The 20,584-nt window shown below is 43.1% G+C and overlaps 1 protein-coding gene across 1 annotated transcript in view; it reads right to left on the bottom strand.

The window, feature by feature from the left end:
- Positions 1-8,505: 8,505 nt before the first annotated feature.
- LOC145408079 (regucalcin-like) overlaps positions 8,506-20,584 on the bottom strand; it is a 36,996-nt gene continuing 24,917 nt past the window's right edge. Inside the window, exon 3 of the mRNA XM_080278889.1 lies at positions 8,506-8,788. Coding sequence (XP_080135015.1) covers positions 8,507-8,788 — 282 coding nt within the window. The 3' untranslated portion in view covers position 8,506. The remainder of the gene's footprint in view (positions 8,789-20,584) is intronic.

Below are 20,584 nucleotides of genomic sequence, written 5' to 3'. Positions count from 1 at the left end.
TTAACCGCGGGTGTCATTCCAGAATGACGTTGCAAAAACTGGACCAAACCGCGGGTGTCATTCTCGAATGTTTGTGAATATTTTGAATACCCCGCGTTTTTTCCGTGCGCCAATTGTTTCAAGGGAGAGTAGCTATTAAGTTCTTTCACTCCAGCCGACCCCCACCTCCCTCTTCCCCCCCCTGGGGCCCCACCTCCCACCCCCTGGGTCCCCCACCCCACCCCGGACCAAACACGCATCAGTATCTGTCCAGCTGTGTGAGTGACAACACTGCTGATGTGATAGTGAAGTGCAGGCAATTACAGTGCCTTTTACCTGCCTTAGTGAACACAGAGTGGGTGTTTATCGTATGTGCAGTGTTCATGTATGTTTATAGTATTATTATCAGAATGAGGTTGGCATTTGGTAATGGTGTGTGAGCGAAAAATAGTGATTACAACACCGCTGATATGGCAGTGAAGTGCGGGCAATTACAGTGCCTTTTACCTGCCTCAGTGAACACAGAGTGGGCATTTATCGTATGTGCAGTGTTCATATATGTTTATAGTATTATTATCAGAATGAGGTTGGTATTTAGTAATGGTGTGTGAGCGAAAAATAGTGATTACAACACCGCTGATGTGGCAGTGAAGTGCGGGTAATTACAGTGCCTTTAACCTGCCTCAGTGAACACAGAGTGAGTGTTTATCGTATGTGCAGTGCTCATATATGTTTATAGTATTATTATCAGAATGAGGTTGGCATTTGGTAATGGTGTATGAGCGAAGGTAATGGTGTGTGAGCGAAAAATAGTGATTTTACACCCCTCACTTCTAACGGCACTGCCCGTCCTGTGAAAGTCAACAAAGTCATGAAACCTACATCAATGGAAAGCTGAAGGTTAGTACTTTCTAATGGTACCTTATTTTTTTTCTCTAGCTTTGTTCTGTGCAGAGTTATTAAGGTTTAAAGGTTTGTTTACATTTGGCTGAAACCCCCGCGGGAGAGGACAGTCAGACCAAAACAATACTCGCGGTTAAAGGGTTAACTCTACCCTGATTTTCTAGGTACGACGTTAGCGATCTCCCTGCTGGCAGTGCTGACCCTCCTGGGGTCTGGGTCAGGTCAGGACGATGGTGGAGTAAGTCCCGGGGCCTTGGTCGGCTCGGGAGGCGAGGTAATTCTTATCGAAGAAATAGCCTCCTTGTGCTATGATCTTGTGTCCCTGGCTGACGTAGCCATTGCCCTACCTGCCTACGCGCACCAGCTCCACGGAATCAGGAACCATCTCACGGCCATCATGGGGACACACAACCCAAATGAGTATCTCTATAACCTTTTCCTACCACTCTCCTGGCAATTGCAATACATAAATAACAGATTCACTGAGCTCAAAGACACATTTTCCATTCAGACACCCGTTGGTCATTCTCGTGTGAAACGAGGTCTCTTTGACTTCGGCGGTGAGATTCTGAGTGGCTTGTTTGGCGTTGCTACAGCCCGTGACATTTCTGGCTTCAAATTTGATCTCACTCATTTAGCTTCAGCTCTAGAATCCCAACGCCGAGTCATTAAAATCCAACACACTATGTTACAGAAGCTTACAACCCACCTAAATGAAGTCACGTCCACTCTAAACAACTTCACCGATATCTTACAACGCCATCTTTCAGATCTCAACGTTATCTCTCAGTTCTTCTACCTCAAACTCAACATGGATAATCTCCAACTGGCCATTGACTCTCCTGTCTCAAGTCTCTGCCTTGGTTCGTATCCTGGTCGATGCTATAAATGGACGTGTCACTGCTGACTTAGTACCTGTCTCAGCTCTCTGTTCTGTCCTGGAATGGGCTTACTCCAACTTCGGTCTATCCCCGGTCCTCCCCTACTCCTCCCTCGAATATTATTATCCTGTTCTCGAAGCCACTCTTCTCACCACATACGTCGTCGTCCATATTCCTCTCCGTTCTGCCATAACCTTTAACCTTTTCCACATCATTCCCTTCCCTTTCCGCCTCAACAACTCCTTGTTACAAGTATCTGTTCCTTCATAATATTTCCTCCTCTCCCAATATCATCTTTCAGTTGCCTTCCTTTCTTCCACAGACCTCCAGAAATGTTCCTCCCTTACTCCGACCTCTCGTCTCTGAGCTGCCCACCTTTTCGCTATCTTCCTTAGCAGTGCTACACCCTGTGAGTCTGCTTTAGTTCGCAACCATTCCATCTACTCGGCCTGTTCTTTTGTCCCAGCTCCTGACCTCCCGGTCCACCATGCTCACCTCAACCATGTCCAGTACTTCTTCTTTGCTGTTCCCATCTCTGTCATAATCATGTGTCCTGGTTCTTCGGTTCGATCCCGTCCCCACTAGTGGTCTCTACAAAGCACCAGACTATTGTACCGTCAAATCAGAGTCAGTCATCACTTACGCCACTTGCTATCACCAAGCTGTCCGTAAACACTCCTATGACATCTTTCAACCAATCGACATGCCTTCCACCCTACCATCTGCCAACATTAATATCACCTCCCCTAACTTGCGCATGCTAACATTCCTCAATGACAGTGATTTCATTATGGATCAATTTTCTCTGGCTTTCAGCCATTCATGGGTTCATCCAACAGTTGTGTTTCCCCCTGTGGTTATCGCTTTCATAGGTTTTCTACTCATCATACATGCAGTGCATTGTTGTGTCAGAAGAATGGAACATCGACTCCAGGAAATCAGAGTCGCTACAGGCATAGTACGCCCTACACACGACGTAGAAACTCCCCGTACTTAGTGCCCTCACATTCAGTGACTACCAATGCCATCTGACAATTACCCAAACTGTGAACAGAACTCTGCCTACTAGAAAATGATGGTATTTCTTTAATGCATTACTGAGTGACAGTGTATCCTCCAGAAAATACAAAAAAAAAAAACAATGAACGAAAAACAACAACAGAACTCTCATATCTACTCCTTGTTTCTCATGTATCAAACTATTATTGTATAATCCCCATTATATCTATGTATACCTTCGACCCTTACTGGACGCATCCCTATTAATCCTTGTATATCTTATCTGTATATATCCTTCTAATTCCCTCCCCTCAACATAGCCATGTCTCCCCTACTGCCCCTGTATCATACTTATCCCTTGTACAAACCTCCCCGACCTTGCCTTAGTAATATAATCAAACACCATATCACTCCTGGTGTCAGGAGACACCATCTCAGCTACCCAGGGGAGTAGTGTACCCCCTCCACAATATGTCTACCCCCAATGTATATATGTCCCCCCCCAGTGCATACATGCCCCCACTAAACTTGCTGACCTAGCACGCTTTCCCAGAGCCCAAGCCTGGGCGAAGGCGTTATTGCGTCAGTTCATAGCAGACAGCCAAGATGGGCAGACTATTTTGTTGTGAGCTCATAATAAACTCCTTATCTAGCTGTTTGTACATGGAGTTTCTATCACCAAAGTATTGCAAGTTACAAATGGAAGGCTCCAGGAAAAAAATGGAATAGTAGCATATATATATATATATATATATATATATATATATATATATATATATATATATATATATATATTTATACACACACACACGTGAAATACGTCAGGAAAGATAAGACTAAGTGAACATTTCTCTGAAAAATATGAAAAGAGGGAAGGCTCCAGGAAAAAAAGGGAATAGTAGCAGATTTACTGCTGGATGAAGGCGTGGAGGAATAAAACAGGCTTGCCCATTTACTTGCTCAATGTATAAAACAGAATAAAATTCCCAAAACATAGTGTAATGCAATGGCTATTTTACTTAAAAAAAAAAAAAAAAAAAAAAGGGCGATTCAAAAGGCCTTAGTGACTATCGACCCATTAGCTTATTATCAGTCATTTGGAAACTCTTCACTAAACTCCTATGGAAGAGAATAACAACAAATTTGGAAGAAAACTAACCTCGTGAACAGGCAGGATTCCGAAGTGGGTATTCGACTATTGATCATCTACATACAATGAATCAGCTAATTGAGAAAATTACAGAATATAATAAACCGCCGTGCTTAGGTTTTGCTGATTATGAAGAGGCTTTTGACTCAGTGGAGCACATAGCAATTATAAATTCATTGCGAGAACAAGCAGTAAATGAGAACATTGTAAAACTGCTCGAAAACATATAAAGAGGGAACTGGTACACTTAAATTACATAAAGACTCGGAAAAAAATTAAGATTTAGAAGGGCGTGCGTCAGGGAGATACAATTTCACCAGCATTATGTACACCATGCCTAGAAAGTATTTTCAGAAAGTTAGACTGGAAGAACAAAGGAATAAACATAGATGGAGAAAAACTAAACCATTTAAGATTTGCATATGACACTGTCCTAATCTCAGAAACAGGAGCGACATTGCAAGAAATGTTAAATGACCTGAACAGACAAGGTCTCAAAGTAGGACTAAAGATAAACCGGAGTAAAACTAAAGTAATTTTTAATCCACGTACATCAAAAAGCGTTATCAGAATAAGCGATGAAATACCTGAAGAAGTTCAGAAGTACAACTACTTGGGACAAATACTTACATTAACGAAAGATAGCGAAATAAAAAGACACATTACAATTGGATAGAAAGCTTGCGGTAAACATAGAGACATTATGAAAAGTTTCTTGCCAGTTTGTTTGAAACGAAAAGTATATAACGAATGTATAATTCCAGCTATGACGTATGGTTGTGAGACCTGGAAACTGACAAAATCATTGGAAAATAAATTAATCCGTTCTCAGGGAGCAATGGAAAGATCAATGTTGGGAATATCATTAAGAGACAGGAAATGAACAACTTGGGTGAGAGAGCAGACTAAAGTCAAAGATATTATAGGAGTTATAAAAGAACAGAAGTGGAGGTGGGCAGACCATATAGCAAGAATATGGGATAATCGATGGAGCAAGAGGCTGACTGACTGGATACCAAGAGATTATAAGCGTAGCAGAAAAAGGCCAGACAGGAGATGGAGAGATGAGGTAGAGATATTTGCAGGGAAAGCGTGGCAAAGATTCGCTCAGGCAAAGAATTCGTGGAAAAGGTTGGGGGAGGCCTTTGTTCAGCAGTGGAGAAGTTATGGCTGATGATATATATATATATATATATATATATATATATATATATATATATATATATATATATATATATATATATAGAGAGAGAGAGAGAGAGAGAGAGAGAGAGAGAGTATATACATATCTATATCTATCTATCTATCTATCCCACTGTCTCTCTGTATATTATATATATATATATATATATATATATATATATATATATATATATATATATATATATTATATATATATATATATATATATATATATAAATTATCTTGCTGATGTTCCATGGCAGTCTTTCTTCTCTAGTGATGCCAATTCCACCCAGTCCCACATTTGCGACTTAATACTAGCTGGTATGGATTTATTCATACCAAGTCAACAATTCACTAAAAGATCAAATTCTCCAAAATGGTTTGATGGCAATTGTGCCAGAGCAACAGCCCAAAAGTCATTAGCATATAACTCAAACTTAAAATAAAAAACATCTGAATCACTCTCCCAATTTAAAATTGCTAGAAATCATGCAAAAGCTGTATTAAATCTATCTAAATCAAACTTTCTTCAAAAGCAAGCATCAAAACTACTTAACAACCTTAATGACAATAGCATATTCTGGTCAACTCTTAATTCTTTCACTAATAACTTTAACAAGTCATCTTCCATTCCCCCACTAAAATCTTCAGATGGCAATATTACAAGTGATCCACGTGGGAAAGCAGATATCTTTGCTAGTACCTTTGCAAGAAACTCTACCATAGATGATACCAGCCAGAATGTCTCAGTACTGGAACTCGATTCTCCCGAAATTGCCTCACTTAAAATACAGACAAGATTCGTAAAATCCATCATAGACAATTTACCTACCAACAAAGCTCCAGGCCCAGATGGAATTCCGCCAATTGTTTTGAAAAAGTGTTCCCCTGAACTTGTCTCTGTCCTAGCTAAATTATTCAGACTATGCATACGTACTTCTTTATTCCCAAATTCATGGAAAGAAGCCAATATCCACCCAGTTCCGAAGAAAGGAAGTTCGTCTGACCCCTCCAGTTACAGACCCATAGCTGTCACATCTTCTCTTGGTAAGGTATTTGAAACTTTAATTAACAAGCATATTGTTAAACATCTTGAATCCAACAACTTAATTAGTGATAGACAATACGATTTTCGTCACGAAAGATCCACCATTGACATACTCAATCTCTTAACTCATACCATCCATCAATCAATTGATCTTTTTGGAGAAACTCATGCAGTAGCTCTTGATATCTCTAAAGCTCTAGACAGAGTATGGCACCGTTCCCTGCTGTCCAAACTACCTTGCTATGGACTAACGTCTTTTGTTCCTTTGATATCTTCTTATCTTAGTGACAGGAAAATAAGAGTAAAAGTAGATGATGTATATTCGAATTTCCGCTCAATTAACTCCGGCGTGCCGCAGGGATCAGTTCTGGCGCCAACCCTATTTCTGGTTCATATTAATGATCTCTTATCTGTCACTCACAATCCCATTCACTCATATGCAGATGACTCAACACTACATAGTTCATTCACACTCAGACATCCATTTACAAAGTCTAATATCTCTACCTCTCAACTCAGTACAGCCATCTCCATAAATCAAGATCTATCTACAATCAGTGAATGGGGACAAAACAACCTTGTCTCTTTTAATGCTACTAAAACTAAATATATACAGTTTACTAATAGACAGATATTACCAGATTCGTACATTACCTTCAGTGCTACTAATATTCCCATCTCCAAAAGTATTGAAATTCTTGGTGTCTCACTTAACAGTGCCCTCAGTTGGACCTCTCATGTCAGATCACTTGCTAAAACCGCCTCAAAGAAACTTGGATTATTGTACAGAGTCCGTAACTTCTTCGCTGATGAGCAGTTAGCTATAATTTATAAGAGTCATGTGCGCTCTCAGCTTGAATATTGCTCACCCTTGTGGAATGCTTGTGGAGAGGTTGCATTGAGACAACTAGACAAAATTCAGAATAAAGCTGTTAGAATCATTAACAACCCTGCCATTACATATAAACTACCTCCCCTGCAAGTAAGAAGGAATGTTGCCTCCCTTGCATTATTTTACAGATATTTTTTTGGCAAATGCTCAGATGAAGTAGCGTCCATGGTGCCACCTCTCCATGCCTTCCCTCGTGCTACACGGGCATCTGGTAGCACTCATGACTGGAATGTCACTCAACCATATTGCAGAACTTCTGCCTATCAGAATTCTTTCATTCCCCGAACTGCATCTCTCTGGAACTCGCTTCCCCAGAGTTGTTTTCCTCCAAATTTCAACCTACAACTGTTCAAGTCTAACTGTTACAGATATTTTATGAACAGAGGACACCAGTAATCTGGTGTATGGATTTTTTTTTTTCCCCATTTGTTTTTCCTTCCTCCGTTCTGTTATTAATATATATATATATATATATATATATATATATATATATATATATATATATATATATATATATATATATATATGATAAAATGCATCGGAGACCAAAGAAAAACATTTGTTTTCCACTTAAATCTTTAATAACATAGTTTTGATTATGTCTTAGATTAAATGTTTAGTTTTACGTAATTTTATTCAGGTATGGAAAGCCTTTAATTATTTAATGTAATAACTGACACATGATAAAAATTATTAGTTTAGTTCTAAAACTGCACTCTGGTAATAAATTGCCTCTCTGAGTCTGTTTCTGTTGGCAAGTATATATTTTGTGATATCTCACCTTTTTTTTTTTTTTTTTTTTTTTTTTTGCTTATATGGTTCATGATAAAATTTTTTCTCCTATTGTGCAAAAATTGCCACCGGTCTAAATATACGAGTTTGAATGTCTTTTTACCAATGGATACTAATTTGTGTTTGATACATTTGCAAGAATTTACTTACAATATTTATCACATCAAGTACAAGTACTTCATTCCGTTCGTCTCCTTCTCTAATAAACGTTAATGTTGATTTTCAGGTGATCATGCTCTTCTTGCCGTACTGAACTAAGGACGGCTATCATCGCAAACCTACCGGAATATCACCAATTGAATTTGTTTAGTTCCTGATGGCATCTTAATTGCAATATGAAGTATTGTCTGCAAAGTCATAACCTTTTATAATGGATATTACACGTCTGGTGGCACTGTTTGATTATTTCAAAAATATTTTGTAGGGCCTACCGGAAAATTCTGTTTCAGTTTCTCTCTTGGTACACATTTTTACCAAAGATCCTCATTATTCCTCTGAAGTTGGCATATTATCCCTTTGAAGGTAAGTACCCACCGGTTAGGAGTCCCAGATCAATATGTTCCTTCAGCCTGTCCATGTGAGATACTTTGCTTTTGTCCACCATTCATAATGTTTCTTCATCTTGTCCAGATATCTTCTGTGTTATTGCCAACCATCCATTTAATTCATTGTCCAGTTTATTTGCATCCATTCACTCCACCATCCATAAGTTTCTTCAGCTTGTCCAAGTTAGCTTTAAATCCGTTTGGTGGGAATCCATGCGTACCCAGGCCAGTGATGGCAAAGGTTGCTCCAGCTTTGGGTGAGGCAGCCATCTGGTCAGGGGTCAGCCCCAGCGTGCCTGTGGTGACGTATAGAGTGGCGTAATCCTCCCCACCCCAGCACACTGACGTCACCTGCGACACCGGCATCGCCACCTTACGCAAGATATCACCAGTGTTGGGGTCCACACATATTACCTGAGGAAATGGTTTTAATTAACACACGGTTAAACTTCACAGGCTCTTGTATCCATAATTATACTGTACTGACAAGAGCAGCACAACACATCATGCCACCTATCTTGAGGTCCATGGAGATCACTTGGGAAGGGGGGTTGGTCAACATTTGTTAAAAAGATTATTGACATTCATATCCACAAACACACTGTATTGACGTCCACAGCACAACACAACAATACAACATCCTCTGCAATATCACCTGTATGGTGGATTACAGAGATCACCTGGCGATGGGAAAGGGTTTTTGAAGATTTACTGTGCAAATTAGTATGACTGCGTGGATCTCTCTTGTTTGAAAAAACTCCCAAGTGTTAACCTAATGAAGTATTGTATTGTTCTTGTTATAAGTCAGAGATGTATGCTAAAATGCAAAAATTTTCCATACAGTTGGTGTTACAAATTGGGCAATCTGTTAAGTCAGCCTTGCAGGTATTACTGAAACTCTAATGAACGATCTTTCGAATAAGAACCTCATTTGCCTCCACCTAAGGATGGGGTGAGCAAGAGTCCAGAAAACAAAGTAAAATACAGAACTGGAAGAACTATTAATGTCATCATCCTAACCTTTTTTCCCACCTAAGGCTGGGATGAGGTAGCATGAGGGAAGAAAAAGCAGGAAAGACAGAATTTCTTAACATTATGCATAGCAAAAAGTGGTATGAATGAACAGGATGAAATATATGAACAGTGAAGTGGAATGTTAAAGTGGAGATGTCGTAGAATATACAGCTTCTTGTCGTACCAAGCTACCAGGTACTGTGGCTGCCTTCACTCCAGGCCAGGAATGGATAGAGTACTTGGAAAGGTATCAACTCTTTGAGAAAGGGCGTAAACTTGAGAAAAACATCCAGCTTTCCAAATACTCTCGTTTGGAGCCGGCTGACCTTTTCCAGTTAGAACATCATGTTGGGTGTCAAGATTGGTGACTTTGTTGAACAGGGCCTGGGCATGCGTGTGACTGCAGACCTGAATTAAGGAAAGGAGGTGCTGGCTGTTCCACTTGAGGCCATGCTTACTGAAGATTGCCAAGCAGTCTTATCTAAGTTCTTTCATGAAGGGGGAATCCATCGTGCAACACATGGGCAATGTGTGCTGGGGAAGTGGGTTAACCAATAGTCAGAGTGGCTCAGAGCAGGCAGTAAAGCTGTTTCAAAATACTGCCTGCCAGTACTTCTATATCCACATTGCACCTGCGAAGCCAAGAGCTGGCCAGTTAGGGACTATAGTACTTCTGATGCATATAAATAGGCAGTACCTACTGTGATGACACGACAATACTGCATCCCAGTTGGTTGCAGTGAAGACACTAGTAGTGGACAGATGGTACTTATACCTGCCTGTGAAGTGTGTAATCACCAGCAAGGTACATACTCAACAGATTACAACTGTAAAAAGCAGCTGAGTGTGTGTTTGGCCCAGAGAGACTTTAAGGCTGGGAAACAGTTCACCGCACATTACACTCATCGCCCCAACTCTGACCTCTTCCTCTACAATGGATTTGTAGATTTCGATAAAAAAGTGACAGCCTAGGAGTAAAGCTTGGAGTGAGCAAGAAGGACCAACTCCACCAGGAGAAGGTTGATTTACTAAACTGCCTCGGCCCGCCCTCCTCTGGGGCCTTCTTGCTGGTGCTTGTGCTCACCCATTCTCACCTGTGCTCCTTGCTTTCACTCGCATCCCCTGCATGGATAAAGAATTCCTGGACTATTCGTGTGGTAATGGACAGTGAGTGAAGGGCTTGCTTCATGAAGACTTTGAGGTAGACAGCCCAACGCAGGACATGATATGGAACTTCCTCCACACACGGGTCACTCTCCCCACAAGTGCATATCTCACATTACATGATGGTGATGAGGCAGCACTGGCTACTGCTTAGGATTTTCTTGCACTATTATTGTCTCTGCTAGTACGTGAGAAGAGGATCCGCATGGACGCCATCTCTTTTCGGTAGAGAGGCGGCTTGCAGTCCTAATGGACCCAGGATTGAATCCCGGCTGGGGCAGGGAACAGTTTAAGGATATGAATTTCCTAAAGCAGACTTTCCTGATCTACCAGATGACCAGCCGGCATGTAATAAAAATACCCCCGCTAATACCAATACACCGTCCTGTATGAGACAGCCCTAGCATGTATTCAATATGAATGGTGGGTGTTAGCGCCGAAGTGGTGACATGTGGAGATGTAGGAGGACTACTGGGCCTTGGGATAGGTCACTGCCCCGAAGAAATAGGCCCTGAAGCCTTTGCCCAGAGTCGTACACGTAAAAAAAAAAAAAAAAAAAAAGTGAACCCTCTTCCTTGTTATCCTTTTTTTTCCATACTTACTGTCTCCACCTAAACCTTACCATGTCCAGTTGTGTGATGTTTAGTCATACACTGCTTTACACTTTTCATCTATACTAATTCGCTGGCACACTTACGGTTCGTTATTACCCCGCCCTGTTTTTTTTTTTTTTTATCTTAACTTAGTCTTTGCCTTTTTATATCTTTTTACTATTATACCAATATCATCTTTATCACATGATTTTGTTCATCTTAGGGGGGGCTTCTGAAGTTGTGTTCACAGTAAGGTCTTGCTGGCGCCGGAAGTTGTGAGCAAGACTTGTGGATCACCGTAGCCTATTGGAGTTCCCTTATCTACCTTGCCTGCATCTAGTTGGTCTAGTTGTATGAATTGCAGTGGTGGAAAACCCACCCACACCCGCCTGCATTCTTGAGAACACTTGTATGTTTTACAGTAATGCAAAACTCTACCTGTGACCTGAAAGGCCACTTGTATCGTCTACAGTGATGCAAATTTCCCACCTGCACCCTCAAACATGGTGGTAGGAGGTGGCGACCATCATCCACTCACTTGCTGTACTGCTGCCCACTTCCTTCGTCACCTTTTTCATTCATTTTCTATCTTTCCTCCTCTCTTCCTTTTTTTTTCCATCTCTCCTATCGCTTTTCATTGCTTTCTTTCCTTTTCAGGTTATTGTACATTAGGTGACAGGTCTAATAGTTCCCTGTTATCCAGGAATCCATGTACAGTGCTGGGTGGTAACCATATAACCAAAATAAACGTGTTTCCTGCGTGTCAAGAAGTGGGCTGGCAGACGGTTAGTGCCGCTCCCCTTAAAAAAATTAACTCAAAGACAAATGCCAACCCCATACGGGATTATGGCATGTGGCTATAGACAGAGAGAAAAAGGGCTAGACATTCATTTGCACACCATTAAGCCCCAGACATCCTGGCTCAACTTCACAGGCCTAAGCCAAGCATTTGCTTTTATATATATATATATATATATATATATATATATATATATATATATATATATATATATATATATATATATATATATATATATATATATATATATATATATATATATATATATATATATATATATATATATATAAATAGATTTAAATATCAATCTACATATCTATGTATCTATTTATAGAGAGAGAGATCTATATTTATATATATAGATAGATAGAGAGATAGATAGATAGACATATATCTATCTATCTGTCTATTTATCAATCAATCAATCTATCAATCAATCAATCAATCAATCTCTTTCTCTCTGTCTATCTATCTATCTATCTATCTATCTCTATATATATGGGGGCATGGGGGCTCAGTGGTAGAACACCTGGCACAGCGTGCCAAAGTAAGTTGCCTCGCCTGGAGAGGTAGAGCACTCCTGTCACCTAGCTGGTTGTAGCAGCCGTGTCTCAATGGGTCAGAGTTCCATCTCTCAGAAGGAAACCCTTACTGGTCGCATCCAGTTAGAGTGCCTAAACCTCCTTGAGTACAAACTACGTATCTATCTATCTATTGCTAGACGCCTTAATCCCTTATACGGGGTGGCCACAAACAAATCGCCTCCACGTCAACCTGTCCCCCGCCATTTCACTGCCCTGCTCCCAGTTCACACCCTCTTCTCTCATATACCTCTCCTCTCCATCCCTCAATGTCATCCTTGGCCTTCCCCTCCCTCTCTCTCCCTCCACCTCACTCACATACACTCTCCTCGTCAGTCTCTCACCTCCATCCTCTCCACACGGCCAAACCACCTCAATGTGTTTCTCCTAACGCTTCCTTTCACATCCACATCCACACCACAACACTTTTTCACATCCTCATTTCTCAGCCTGTCTCTCCATGTGACTCTACAGGCTCCTCTCAAATAACTCATTTCCACTGCTCTCACTCTTGACTTATGTCCCTCCAACAGTGTCCAAGCTTCATTTCCATACGTTAGAGGTGGTATCATAATACTGTTGAAATGCGTGGCTTTGACGGACACACATATGGTACTCCGGAATATTCCGGAGAATACCATAGTATCCCCGACAACGAGGCGAACAAGAAACAACGGAGTTCGCCCACGAGAATGCCGACACCCCCACTCGGACCCCACGGGGTAGCCGCCACCAGCCACCACCATTCCGGGCAAGAACGACGTATGTCAGCCCGGGCCGTGCGCCCCTGTGACATTCAACCACCTCGCCGCCGCCACCGTAGGTGAAAGACACTACCTTCGCGTGGCGGAATCACCGAGTTAGCTAGGGGTGGAGTCAGAAACAATACTCCAGGCAGCGCCCCTCTGGTAGAGATGATCTATGGTCGCTCCCAAAGTGAATTGGTAGAGACGATCTATGGTCGCTCCCAAAGTGAATTGGTAGAGACGATCTATGGTCGCTCCCAAAGTGAATTGGTAGAGACGATCTATGGTCGCTCCCAAAGTGAATTGGTAGATACGATCTATGGTCGCTCCCAAAGTGAATTGGTAGAGACGATCTATGGTCTCTCCCAAAGTGAATTGGTAGAGACGATCTATGGTCGCTCCCAAAGTGAATTGGTAGAGACGATCAATGGTCGCTCCCTTAAAATCCCGGTAGAGACGATCAATGGTCGCTCCCACAACATCCAGGTAGAGACGATCAATGGTCGCTCCCTTGGCCCTCCGGTTGAGACGATCAACGGTCGCTCCCACAGTGCTCGGGTAGAGACGATCAATCGTCGCTGCCCCAAAATCCAGGTAGAGACGATCAATGGTCGCTCCCCCAAAGCTCAGGTACTTGTAGAGACGATCAACGGTCGCTCCCTCAGCACTCCGGTCGAGACGATCAATGGTCGCTCCCACAATATTCGGGTAGAGACGATCAATGGTCGCTCCCCCAGTGTCCAGGTAGAGACGATCGATGGTCGCTCCCAGGGTGTAGTGAGGAGAGGGACGTCTCCACAACCGGAGGCTGAACTTCAGGGGTCTCGCTCCAGAATATCCCGGAGAGACCTCCCTGTTTCCCCCGGCCTCTGTTCCCTACGCGTGGCCTTCGAGCAGACACACCTGTCGGGCCCCCGTGACAGCCGCTGCCGCAGCCCTCCCCTGACGGCGCCCCTGGTCGTGGGAGACCGGAGTCTGTCGCCTCTTCCGGCCCGCCCTAGGACGCCCGGGCGAGACCTCACCACGCCCCCGCGACGCCGGGACCTGACCCAGAGGTTCCTAGACCTCTTCGGCCCCAGTCCTATGGGCCTGACGCCGGAGCCCAGTCCGGAAACCCCCGGACGCGAAAGGACGCCCTCGCGAGCCGCCCCGTGCCCTCCCGGCTCGCCCCGCCCTGACGACGCCCTCAGTCCGACCGGATCGCCGATGACGTGTCCTTATTTCTCTCTATGAGGAAATACGAGTGACCCTGTAACAATCGTGAAGTAGGTTAAGTGTGACTCCCTTTCTCTTAGAATAAGTATTGTGCAGTGACTTTATGTAATCTCCATTAGGGTAAATCGGAACACAATATCCAGTTGAAGGACGAGAATGTGGGTTGAGACCTAAAGTGAAAATACGTGCGAGTGTCACCCCGAATCTTTCTAAAGACATATCTCTAGAACCCGAAGAAAGACTAAAACATTATTGGAGTTCTATTGGCTAGCCTCTAAGTAATATGGTGGAATAGTACTTACGAGTATTCCGACTTTGTTACGCGTTGTGAAGCGAGAGTCTACATATCATACCTAGAAAATGTGTAAGGAATAAGTTTGTGCGTACATATCAAGGAAGGCGAGTATTAACGATATTCCCCTCCCCCGCACGCTATTCCTAAAGACTCTCCATTCCTCGCTCCCGCTCTTAAAGCCAAAGTAAGAATCAGAGTTATTTGTCAAAGAATCTTCGCCAACAGAAAACACCTAAACTCCCTTGTTAATATCGGGCATCCTTCAATATTACCATAACTGTCTCCTCGCCGTTTTAAGTCACTCTCCGTGTCTCCCCTACCTCCTCCTGGCGGATCACAAACTTCCCCCCCCCCTCCTCACGCGCTCCATGTCACCTGTATTACTTCACTCCTAGTACTAAGATTTGTTGTATTGTCATTAGTATCTAGAAAGCTAGTATCCTGCGAAATACACAATATTTTAGATAAGGTTTTTGTATTGCTCTATATTGTGTTGTAATGTTTGCTGAAGTGTCCTGTGTCTGACTGTGGTAATATACGTGTATGGTGTTGCCGAAGGTTTTTATGTCCTACCTCTCTTTATTGCACTAGCTCCGGTCTCGAAAGAGGACCCCGCTCCACGTTGGGTAAAACAGGTACGAGAAGTCGAGCCTAATTCTATCCAGCATTACACTGGTGGCCAGCGGTGGTTCTAGATCCGAGCGTAGAAGAGAGGTAAGCAGGAAATATTTGGAAAAATGGCAACTAAACCGCACGTTCAGTTACCCAAGTTTGACCCTGACCAGTATGACATACACACATATCTTGCAATAGTTAAACCCTTACTGGATATTGGCTTCGACAATGACCAACAAAAAATTGCAGTCACACTACCACTACTGGGTAAAGCTGCAGCGAATATTGCGCCGAAAATTGTCCCAGAACTCGCCTGGCAGAACTTTACCAAGTTCGCTGTCCAAGCCATCACCCCATCACTAGGGAAAGTGGTGGCTCTATCCAAATTGGATAGTTTTACTTATGACGGGGATTTAGATAATACCCTGTTACAGGCAAGACGCCTGGTTACTGCTGCCTACCCGGAGGCAGATGAAGAAACCCGGGATCAACACACATTTAATACTCTGCTCAGAGTACTCCCAAGTGTTGTAAGACAACACTTCACTATCCATGATCCAACAGGAGACATGGATAGAGATATCAATTTAATGAGGCGCCTTTTAGCCGTCCATGCCACCCCTCAACGCATCGGCGAAATAAATTCCCCGTTGACCTCATCACCATCAACCCGTGGGAATTTTCTCCGTGCTACCACGGATGTCCGATCCACGACATCCGTGAGCAGCTAGAAGCTGCCCAGTGCAGCCAAATGACATGAGGGCGCTTACAAACCTCCCCACCTTACGCAAATTCCCCTAAGCCCCAGAGGAAGAAAAAACAAAAAGGGAAAAACAAAAAGCGCCCCCCTGCCCCCGCATCCCACCGTAATGGCGGGGGCCACCTCACCTCTCCCCCAGTCTACGACAGGATATGAACAGTGAAGTGGAATGTTAAAGTGGAGATGTCGTAGAATATACAGCTTCTTGTCGTACCAAGCTACCAGGTACTGTGGCTGCCTTCACTCCAGGCCAGGAATGGATAGAGTACTTGGAAAGGTATCAACTCTTTGAGAAAGGGCGTAAACTTGAGAAAAACATCCAGCTTTCCAAATACTCTCGTTTGGAGCCGGCTGACCTTTTCCAGTTAGAACATCATGTTGGGTGTCAAGATTGGTGACTTTGTTGAACAGGGCCTGGGCATGCGTGTGGCTGCAGACCTGAATTAAGGAAAGGAGGTGCTGGCTGTTCCACTTGAGGCCATGCTTACTGAAGATTGCCAAGCAGTCTTATCTAAGTTCTTTCATGAAGGGGGAATCCATCGTGCAACACATGGGCAATGTGTGCTGGGGAAGTGGGTTAACCAATAGTCAGAGTGGCTCAGAGCAGGCAGTAAAGCTGTTTCAAAATACTGCCTGCCAGTACTTCTATATCCACATTGCACCTGCGAAGCCAAGAGCTGGCCAGTTAGGGACTATAGTACTTCTGATGCATATAAATAGGCAGTACCTACTGTGATGACACGACAATACTGCATCCCAGTTGGTTGCAGTGAAGACACTAGTAGTGGACAGATGGTACTTATACCTGCCTGTGAAGTGTGTAATCACCAGCAAGGTACATACTCAACAGATTACAACTGTAAAAAGCAGCTGAGTGTGTGTTTGGCCCAGAGAGACTTTAAGGCTGGGAAACAGTTCACCGCACATTACACTCATCGCCCCAACTCTGACCTCTTCCTCTACAATGGATTTGTAGATTTCGATAAAAAAATGACAGCCTAGGAGTAAAGCTTGGAGTGAGCAAGAAGGACCAACTCCACCAGGAGAAGGTTGATTTACTAAACTGCCTCGGCCCGCCCTCCTCTGGGGCCTTCTTGCTGGTGCTTGTGCTCACCCATTCTCACCTGTGCTCCTTGCTTTCACTCGCTTCCCCTGCATGGATAAAGAATTCCTGGACTATTCGTGTGGTAATGGACAGTGAGTCAAGGGCTCGCTTCATGAAGACTTTGAGGTAGACAGCCCAACGCAGGACATGATATGGAACTTCCTCCACACACGGGTCACTCTCCCCACAAGTGCATATCTCACATTACATGATGGTGATGAGGCAGCACTGGCTACTGCTTAGGATTTTCTTGCACTATTATTGTCTCTGCTAGTACGTGAGAAGAGGATCCGCATGGACGCCATCTCTTTTCGGTAGAGAGGCGGCTTGCAGTCCTAATGGACCCAGGATCGAATCCCGGCTGGGGCAGGGAACAGTTTAAGGATATGAATTTCCTAAAGCAGACTTTCCTGATCTACCAGATGACCCGCCGGCATGTAATAAAAATACCCCCGCTAATACCAATACACCGTCCTGTATTAAACAGCCCTAGCATGTATTCAATATGAATGGTGGGTGTTAGCGCCGAAGTGGTGACATGTGGAGATGTAGGAGGACTACTGGGCCTTGGGATAGGTCACTGCCCCCAAGAAATAGGCCCTGAAGCCTTTGCCCAGAGTCGTACACGTAAAAAAAAAAAAAAAAAAAAGTGAACCCTCTTCCTTGTTATCCTTTTTTTTCCATACTTACAGTCTCCACCTAAACCTTACCATGTCCAGTTGTGTGATGTTTAGTCATACACTGCTTTACACTTTTCATCTATACTAATTCGCTGGCACACTTACGGTTCGTTATTACCCCGCCCTGTTTTTTTTTTTTTTTATCTTAACTTAGTCTTTGCCTTTTTATATCTTTTTACTATTATACCAATATCATCTTTATCACATGATTTTGTTCATCTTAGGGGGGGCTTCTGAAGTTGTGTTCACAGTAAGGTCTTGCTGGCGCCGGAAGTTGTGAGCAAGACTTGTGGATCACCGTAGCCTATTGGAGTTCCCTTCTCTACCTTGCCTGCATCTAGTTGGTCTAGTTGTATGAATTGCAGTGGTGGAAAACCCACCCACACCCGCCTGCATTCTTGAGAACACTTGTATGTTTTACAGTAATGCAAAACTCTACCTGTGACCTGAATGGCCACTTGTATCGTCTACAGTGATGCAAATTTCCCACTTGCACCCTCAAACTTGGTGGTAGGAGGTGGCGACCATCATCCACTCACTTGCAGTACTGCTGCCCACTTCCTTCGTCACCTTTATCATTCATTTTCTATCTTTCCTCCTCTCTTCCTTTTTTTTCCATCTCTCCTATCGCTTTTCATTACTTTCTTTCCTTTTCAGGTTATTGTACATTAGGTGACAGGTCTAATGGTTCCCTGTGATCCAGGAATCCATGTACAGTGCTGGGTGGTAACCATATAACCAAAATAAACTTGTTTCCTGCGTGTCAAGAAGTGGGCTGGCAGACGGTTAGTGCCGCTCCCCTTTAAAAAATTAACTCAAAGACAAATGGCAACCCCATACGGGATTATGGCATGTGGCTATAGACAGAGAGAAAAAGGGCTAGACATTCATTTGCACACCATTAAGCCCCAGACATCCTGGCTCAACTTCACAGGCCTAAGCCAAGCATTTGCTTTTATATATATATATATATATATATATATATATATATATATATATATATATATATATATATATATATATATATATATATATATATATATATATATATAAATAGATTTAAATATCAATCTACCTATCTATGTATCTATTTATAGAGAGAGAGATCTATATTTATATATATAGATAGATAGAGAGATAGATAGATAGACATATATCTATCTATCTGTCTATTTATCAATCAATCTATCTATCAATCAATCAATCAATCAATCAATCTCTTTCTCTCTGTCTATCTATCTATCTATCTATCTATCTATATATATATGGGGGCATGGGGGCTCAGTGGTAGAGCACCTGGCACAGCGTGCCAAAGTAAGTTGCCTCGCCTGGAGAGGTAGAGCACTCCTGTCACCTAGCTGGTTGTAGCAGCCGTGTCTCAGTGGGTCAGAGCTCTCTGACCAAAGGATCGGAGGTTCGAGTCAACCCAGTGGTCATGGGTAGACATCAGGAAGGGCATCCGGTCAAAAAGTGCTACATGGTTCAAAACCAAAGTTCCTCTACCCTGGGGCAACACATTAGCCCATATTGAAAAAAGGGCACACGGCGTAAAACTCTAATATATATATATATATATATATATATATATATATATATATATATATATATATATATATATATATATATATATATATATATATATATTGATGAAGAGAGGACCATAGAGAGACAGATTGATATAAACAGATAGATGGACAGACAGATGCGCTTCACATACCATTTATCATGCATGTCTTTTTTTTTTTCCTCCATCATGCGCATAGGGACATTTCAGCCTTGACACTTAGAGCAAGGGTGACCAACTTCCTCTTCTCTGTGACATTATTTGAACAATGAATTCCATCTCTCAGAAGGAAACCCTTACTGGTCGCATCCAGTTAGAGTGCCTAAACCTCCTTGAGTACAAACTACGTATCTATCTATCTATTGCTAGACGCCTTAATCCCTTATACGGGGTGGCCACAAACAAATCGCCTCCACGTCACCCTGTCCCCCGCCATTTCACTGCCCTGTTCCCAGTTGACACCCCCTTCTCTCATATACCTCTCCTCTCCATCCCTCAATGTCATCCTTGGCCTTCCCCTCCCTCTCTCTCCCTCCACCTCACTCACATACACTCTCCTCGTCAGTCTCTCACCTCCATCCTCTCGACACGGCCAAACCACCTCAATGTGTTTCTCCTAACGCTTCCTTTCACATCCACATCCACACCACAACACTTTTTCACATCCTCATTTCTCAGCCTGTCTCTCCATGTGACTCTACAGGTTCCTCTCAAATAACTCATTTCCACTGCTCTCACTCTTGACTTATGTCCCTCCAACAGTGTCCAAGCTTCATTTCCATACGTTAGAGGTGGTATCATAATACTGTTGAAATGCGTGGCTTTGACGGACACACATATGGTACTCCGGAATATTCCGGAGAATACCATAGTATCCCCGACAACGAGGCGAACAAGAAACAACGGAGTTCGCCCACGAGAATGCCGACACCCCCACTCGGACCCCACGGGGTAGCCGCCACCAGCCACCACCATTCCGGGCAACAACGACGTATGTCAGCCCGGGCCGTGCGCCCCTGTGACATTCAACCACCACGCCGCCGCCACCGTAGGTGAAAGACACTACCTTCGCGTGGCGG

Source organism: Coenobita brevimanus, chromosome 8 (assembly GCF_032717465.1).
Source record: "Coenobita brevimanus isolate Jiangsu-jjx chromosome 8, ASM3271746v2, whole genome shotgun sequence".
In the NCBI taxonomy this organism is placed as follows: Eukaryota; Metazoa; Arthropoda; class Malacostraca; order Decapoda; family Coenobitidae; genus Coenobita; species Coenobita brevimanus.
This window is presented reverse-complemented; position numbering and strand designations above follow the sequence as displayed.